At 52.4% G+C, this 7,602-nt stretch overlaps 1 protein-coding gene across 3 annotated transcripts in view; it reads right to left on the bottom strand.

Annotated features, from left to right (window-relative positions):
• EMILIN2 (elastin microfibril interfacer 2) overlaps nucleotides 1–5,951 on the bottom strand; it is a gene marked incomplete at its 5' end in the record, with an annotated part of 50,347 nt that extends 44,396 nt beyond the window's left edge. For all 3 annotated transcript variants that reach the window (XM_082853357.1, XM_082853358.1, XM_082853359.1), the window contains 2 exons: nucleotides 5,159–5,281; nucleotides 5,818–5,951. In XM_082853357.1, the coding sequence (XP_082709483.1) occupies nucleotides 5,159–5,281; nucleotides 5,818–5,951 (257 nt within the window). The remainder of the gene's footprint in view (nucleotides 1–5,158; nucleotides 5,282–5,817) is intronic.
• Nucleotides 5,952–7,602: the final 1,651 nt, after the last annotated feature.

The following is a 7,602-nucleotide window of genomic DNA, read 5'->3' as shown; positions in this document are numbered from 1 at the left end:
AAAGAGGAAAAAAAGCAAAAGAGCAAAGCCACTTGAAAGGAAGGCCTGAGAAGCCCAGGGAGGCAGAAAAGGCTGGTAAGGACAGGGACCCGAAGAGGGGGAGGCAGCAGGGCCCTAAGCAGCTCTAGGCGCCTCTCTGCAGGTACTCCTTCCCCAGGGCTTGATTTGGGGCCCCTCGGTACCAAGGAGCAAGCGCTCGTCACAGCCAACGAATCTAAGACGCTGGCTAAAAATCAGAAGGAAGAGACACTCTCTCAAAGCTATACACACAAAAGGCACATTTGGACTCGAAAGGAATTCTCTTTCTAGAGACATAAAACACGTAGAATTGGCTCTAGAAGACGCAAGCCCTCATTTCTCCCCCCCAGTCTCAAGTGTTTTTCTCTTTTAAGCTTTTCCTGGCTGAAATTGCTCCCTAATAGAAAACGTTTCTTCCAAATGAATGACCATCTGCTCCCCCTAGAATCGAAGGATTAGAGTAGTTTTGGAAACTCGGCACTCGGAACTCACACCTGCTGCAAATTCACAAATTCTCCCTCTGTGTTATCACAGCAGCAAAGGCTCCTCGAGTGGGCCTCACCCAGCTCCCCTGCCTGACTGATGAGATTTTTTTTTTTTTTTAAGAGCTATTAGGAAAAACTTCACCAAGACTCTACACACCCAAGAAAGGGGATGGGGGCCGGGCTGGGTGGACGCCGATAAACCCCCGTGAGTTTGCAGTATCAGAGGGAAGTGAATACAGGGGAATAACCCTGCCTTACATCTGGGGTCCTCCGTGTTCTTACCAGCGAGGCAGCTGCTCTGCACACTGGACGCCCCTGAACGCCTCAAATACTAACAGCAGTCAGCTGGACCAAGCGGAGTGGGAGGGTCCAGGAAGGAGAAGAAAGACAGTGCTGTTTGCCACCAGCCGTGCACCCAAGCATGGCCAGCCCACGTGGAAGGGGGCTCTAAGGGAGCTCAGGCCCTCCCCTCCCCCTCCCATCACACCAGGGCTGTCAGTGCCACAGCGTCACACATGGTCGCGCGCACACACACACACACCCTCGGGCCGCTCCTCAGAGGGTGTGGGTTTAGACAGCAAGGAGTGCGGGGGTGTGGGGTGGGAAGAGCCTAAGGCTTAGAAATGACAGACCTGGATTTGGGGGTCCAGGCTCTGCTACTTCCTGACTACATGCCCTCCTGTAAAATTGGGATGATGCCCTGGGGTTGCTGTAAAGATGGAAGATAATGAACATAAAGGGGCTCATCACATTACAAGGATGTGCTCTGGGGAGAGGTTCTTACCAAGTCAGCCCTGGACACTGTATCAATCCTCCCAAGAACATCAACCTGCCCAATTCCCACCCCACAGGAAGAATTCTAAGTCGCCCACATCCCCATGTCTCCCAAAAGGTGTCCCTAAAACCAGCCCATGACCAAGACTGACCCTCTCCATGCTCAGGTGCCGCTGCGGAGACCCCAGACTCGGATGTGGATCCCCAGGGACCATCCCAAGTGCTACGTGGTGGGTGTGTGTGGGGGGCAGTGTGACAGTGACAGTCTACCAAACGGGTGGAACTGCCAGAGGTTTGTTTTTTTTTTTTTTTTTTTACAATGAATCAGAAAAACTCTTCAATGCAATGGAATTTTAAAAGATTTATGCCTTCCTTAACATGGAAGTGTAAAGTGAAACAATGATCTCAGAGGGAGAAAAAATCCTTAGATCCATCTTAAGAATTAGGAGTAAATGGTAAATCACGACCCAACTTTACGCTACTTCAGAGTCTACAGCTGCTGCCCTTCCTCCTCAGCGGATAATTATCACCAGATAATTCCCCTTATCTCCTCTTCGGGTCCGATCAGCCACCCTTAGGAATCAGCTGAGGGAAGACAAAGCGGTGTCTGTTGACACAATCCTGTGCTTTGGGGATCCAGACCGCTCCTCACACCTAGTGCGCAAGAGACACAGACCAACAGATAGAGCCCTCATTTTAAATTCCTAGTGACAGAAAAGTCTTCATAAGAATTCTCTGCACACAAGAATGGTATCACTACCTCATAAGCATCAGGACATGAGCTTTTTTTTTTTTTTTTTTGCGGTACGAGGGCCTCTCACCTCTGTGGCCTCTCCCGTTGCGGAGCACAGGCTCCAGACGCGCAGGCTCAGCGGCCATGGCTCACGGGCCCAGCCGCTCCGCGGCATGTGGGATCTGCCCGGACCAGGGCACGAACCCGTGTCCCCTGCATCGGCAGGCGGACTCTCAACCACTGCGCCACCAGGGAAGCCCAGGACACGAGCTTTGAATGGTTTTTCCGGAAGCATACTGTTACCTCCATCCCCCGGTGACAAGTTTCAAGGTGGTGGCTCAGCCGGGGGGCACAGGTGTGGCTTCCCCAATGTCTCAAGCTCCACCACTCCAGCCTCCCTAGTAGTATCCTTTAAACAACCAGCCTAACAACCCAAACAAAGAAAGCAAATCGGCCAGTGTTTTCATAACATAAGAAACTGCACAGCACGGTGGACAGTGTGAAAAATGATGTGGTCCACTGTATCCTCACAAATGACCCCCGGGAAAGAGAGTAAAGCACATGGGCGTGAACACACATGCACACGCTTGCACGCAGACCAACGATGCTCACTCACTTTTATATGGGAATTGCCTTCCGTGAAAGAAGGTGGAAATGTTCCTAGTAGTTGAGTAGTGTGCTAGCGATAGAAGGCACACACTCAAACACACACATACACACACTCTCTCTCTCTCTGTGTCTGTCTGTCTCTCTCTATTGTTACAGGGACAGAGGCTGGTCCACAAAGGCCAGGTTTGGAGGCAGCTCAGCCACTTACCTGTCAGGCGACCACAGGAAAGTCAGGGAACTTCTTGCCTTGTTTATTCACTGGTAAAATGGGGACAGTGGTATTCATCTTGAAGGGATGTTGCAAGAATTAAACTAACATATGGAATGAACAGCCTTAACACAGTGCCTGACACACAGAAGGTTCTTTACGGCTTCAGGAAAGTGATTACTCAAAATGTCCACAAATCACACAGAAACCCTCTCTGCTCCCAGTTTCACATGACGACACCCAAATTCACAGTCTGGAATCTAAGTCTCTCCATATATGCAAACGGAGCATCGTCTAAACCTTCTGGAAGCATACCCGTGCTAGGTCCCCACAGCCCATGGCGGCTGAGCGCCCAACGCCTCGCCAGTCTCAGAAGTTCTCCTCTTGTTGCAGGACTTCCCCATCGAACCCCTCGTTTCCCCGACGATTTCCCCTCAGTCTCAGAGCATATTCAGTCTCTCCCTTTGGCTTTTTCACTTTTGTCCTAAAACGTGCCGAGTTTTCTAATTCTTCACCTGCTCAACTTCCTTTTTCCACCAAAACCTTTGCAACACATTTGATCCCTGGTAAAGGGGTTTCCTCACGACCCACGCCCTGAATCTCACCCAAGTTACAAGGCCTATACCCCCCCGCTGACCTGAAGTTGCCTCCTTCTGCATAAGCAAAGCTTCCTGCTGCCTAAAAGCCCTGGCCTTTCTGGTCCCCTCGGCCTTCCGGGCTTCTCCTCCCGGGGTCTCTAAGATGGATCTCCCTCCTCTGAAGTCTTGGCTTTGCTCTCTCTCCTCTCTTGGCTTCTCTTCCTCCGTTCTCTCCACCGCCCCTAACAATTCAGCTCTGCTCCGACTCTGTGAAGTCCTCACGGGCTCCTACCTGCTTCTCCCAGACACTCGACTGTCACCAGCAGCTAAACTTCACTCCTCATTCAAGCATCTTGCCAGCCTCCATGCCTGCACGTCCCACACCCGGAAAGGATCCCGCAGTAACTCCAGGCTGAGTTTCCCAAGAACCTTCACTTCCACAGGTCTCAGGTTCTAAGGATCAAATAATGAAAACCTGACAACACCTGTGAATTGAGAGGAGTTACTCAGGCTCCTGGACTCATCAGAAACACCTGGGAAATTCCGTGTTAAATGCCCCTTAGAACCAGAGACACAGGCAGTGTGACAGCACTGTGCCCTCTGACAGGTTACACAACTCAATGTGACCGAGAGCAATTCAATTTCGACCTCATGCTCTGCCTACAGCAGGTGGGGAATCTCTTCTAAGTTTCTGCTTGTTTTGTTGGGAAGGGGGGTTGTTTGTTTTTCCTGTCAGTTCTCATCCCAGCCCATGTGCAATGATCCAGGGACCACTACCACCTCATAGGCCTGAAGGCTCATCTACCGCCTTCTGACATAAGGTTTCCTGCAGCACAAGTTCCAGTCTGTCCCTCTGCTTTGCCAAAGACAGATCCGCCTACTGGCTGTTCTTTGCTGTAAAGACAACTGTGCTCTGAGACAATCAGTTTATTCTTAGGGGAAAACAATTAATTTCAACCATCACATGCGTTCCCCAACAGCCACTGATTCACTTCAGCTCATCCTCTGATATCTGGCTTACACAAAAACACAAAGACTTGCCAGATGACAACTGAATGAACGTGATGTATGTAACAAAATCTGTACTCTGTTGCTTCACTTCCTCTTTTTTTTTTTTTTTAAGACAGTGAAACCTTTATAAGGAAGAAGATTAATTCTTCCCCTGGTCTTTAAGGACCATTCTCTCCTGACAACCACTTAGCTGAATCCCCCAAATCTAACTTGAAAAAACAACAATCGCACACTTTCAAGCAAGTTGTTCCTGGGGACTTTAGAAATCTACAACACCTACAACCGAAGAGGTCAGTTTTATGGGGACATTTGGACAAAACTCGCTTGTTCACTGGCTAGAGCAAACCTCTCAGCTAATCCTACATGTAAGTTTTCAGCAGTATACATTTTGGAATATTCTCTGTGCCCCAGAACACACAATATGGATCTAATTAGGCCCAGCTGCTTTACGTTAGTAATAAAATTGAAAGAAAAAGAGAGAGAGAAGTGGAGGTCGGTGGCTTTGTTCGTCCCCTCCTATGCCCGGCGATGGCCAGGCCGGTGCATCCCCAACGCTGACTCCAGGCAAAACACGCTCCTTAAATACCCCAGCGAGCCTGGTACCCTGCTCAGCGCTGAAACTTTTCAGCTGCTGAGTTTTCACCCGCTGGAAGAGATTTACTGAGCGGCTGGAGCCCAACGCTCTGACCCCACCCCCGCGGCCCCGGCGCGCCCCGCCCGCCCCTCGGCTCCCGGGACTTACACGAGCGCGGACGGACAGGGCATCTGGTTCCAGGCACAGTTGTACTGAGCCTGAATAAAACTCTCACTTCCTTCCAGCACCGAGCAGCTCACGTTCTTGTTCACGATGTAGGCGCACCAGTTCCTGGGGTGGAGAGAGAGGGAGAAGGGCACGGTATAAACCGGGAGAACAATGAGGCTGGGGGAGACGGGACGAGCCGACCCGGCGGCTGACCGCGCGGGGGTCGGGGAGCCCGTCGTCCTCGCGGAGGCGGGAGCACGACCAGCAGATATTCGGACGGTGCGCGGGTGCGCCTTTGGAGAGAGTGCACCTTTATCCCACAAAAGACAGACGGGAAGAGCCCCCACGGCCCCAGGGGCCCCAGTAATTCCCGGGGGGAGTTTCCTGATCGCCCTGCTCTGCGGGACACTCCCTGCGCCCCACGGCCCCGGAGGCAGCACTGCTGGAGGCGAGGGCGAGGTTGCCCGGGACGCCCCGCGCCGGCCACGGAGCGCGCGGCCACCGCGGAAGAGGCGCCGCCCCGGCAGCCCGAGGGGGAACCCCGGCTGCGGCTCCTCGCCTCGGCAGGGCAGCTTCGGGGCCGGCGGCCGATCGGGGAAGGGCAGGCGGGGGCCCACGGCTGTGGGCCGTCCTGGGGCAAGGAGAGGCCGCGCACTTACTTGTTCCTGGCGCTGGGCCGCGCGGGGTGCCTGGGCTGAGGGTCGGCGTGGCACAGCCCTGCGCCGCCCAGGGCCAGCAGCGCCAGAGCCCAGAGCCAGGGCGCGCGGGGCCGGGGCCGTGTCCGCTGCCACATTCTGTGCGCGGCGGGCGCGACCAGCCGGCCGGATCCGGAGCGCGGGTCGGGCGAGCGCCGGGAGGTTGCGGGCTGCCCGGGCGCGGCCGAAGGCAGGAGGCTCGGGCGCTGCGCGGCGCCCCCACCCGCGCTCCGCGGCCGCCCCCTGCGGCTTCTCGCTCCCACTTCTCCTTTTCCGCCCCGTGCTCCCGCGCTTCTCCCCCTCAGTGACGCACAGGTCCCCCCGGGTGCCGCCCTCTTTATTTCACTTCCCTCTCCGGAACGTGACTCTCGCTCCACCACGTCTGTCTCCAGTCCTCTTGCTTCTCGGCAGGGGGTTGTGGGGCGTGAAAGGGCTGTAGGGTTTGGGAGAAGGGTCTCTGTTACAGAATTTCCAATTACTCATTCCTTTGGTCTCATCCCAGGAGCGGGGCAACTCCGCCTCCCACCTTCCAGCAGGCGCGCCCGGCCCCTCGGGAAGGGCCGCCGTCAGCGAGTCTGGCGGTCCACACGTCGGGCCTGGGTGCCGGCTTCCCAGGGCGAAGGAGAAACATCTTTATCAGTCCTTTATCGGATTCCGATTTCCTCCTCTGGCAAGACGCGGCCATTCCTCCGCATTTGAACTTGAGAGTTTAGGGGAAATGAACGCGGGTCCCCTTCTCTTTCTTTCCCTTACGCATCCATTAAATAGTTTCTAAGTCAACGTGCGGGGCAGCAGGGGACACTGGAAGCGACAGCCCCACCACTTCCCAGCAGATTCTGAAACACAGCATCAGATCTAGTATACAGATCATCTCTCGCACAGATCTAGTATACAGATCATCTCTCGCAGCCTCTGCTTCTGATGTCCTATTCTAAACTTTCTTTTTCTATCAATATTAAAGACATTTACCCCACAACAATCGCCTTTGCTTCTAGACAGTTCAGACACTGCTAGACATTTGTCGTTTCACTTGCTTGCATATTTTCTGACTATTTTTTGGGGGCAGTTTTCAATCCTGTTATTTAATATGATTATATAATGAGCCATAATTATAATTTACCATAGATCTTAAATTTTCCTTTAAAAATACTACTTAATGGCTGTATAATATTCCATTTTATTTCTGCCTATTTTTGAGTTACACTAATCACTACCAATTCTTTTGGGGATGAAGCAACTCTGCAGAAGAATGTTACATAAAATCCCCACTGGAGTGTTGTGTTCTTGGGGTGAGGAGAGAACTATATATTGATATTTGAGTTAACTTACTGCATCTAATGAACCGGAGTGGGGTTATGTGTAGACTGCATAGATTAACTGCAATATCTGTGAGTTGACGGGACACTGTTGGCTGTGAACTGTGATGTGGACCATAATAACACTTTGCTATGTTCCCTACTGTAACTAGATGAAACTAGTGGTCCATTTTACTTGATATGCTTTGATGATGTTGTAGGGCCTTTTGATTTGCAAATAGAAGAAAATTCCTTAAGTAGAAACTTCACAAGAGCGAAGCAGAAAAATATACCATGTAAGGACATGGTCTGTCCATGAACTCTCTAAGTGGAAGATCATGCAAATAATGGACTGATGTCATCCCAGCCTTCGAAAGAGCCACCCTGAGGGGGAAGGAACAGAAAGGGATAAAAAGCTGTCTTGCATAACCCTATCTCTATCTTTCTGCGTGGC

The sequence above is a fragment of the Leucopleurus acutus genome (assembly GCF_964270905.1).
Source record: "Leucopleurus acutus genome assembly, chromosome: 13".
Classification (NCBI taxonomy): Eukaryota; Metazoa; Chordata; class Mammalia; order Artiodactyla; family Delphinidae; genus Leucopleurus; species Leucopleurus acutus.
This window is presented reverse-complemented; position numbering and strand designations above follow the sequence as displayed.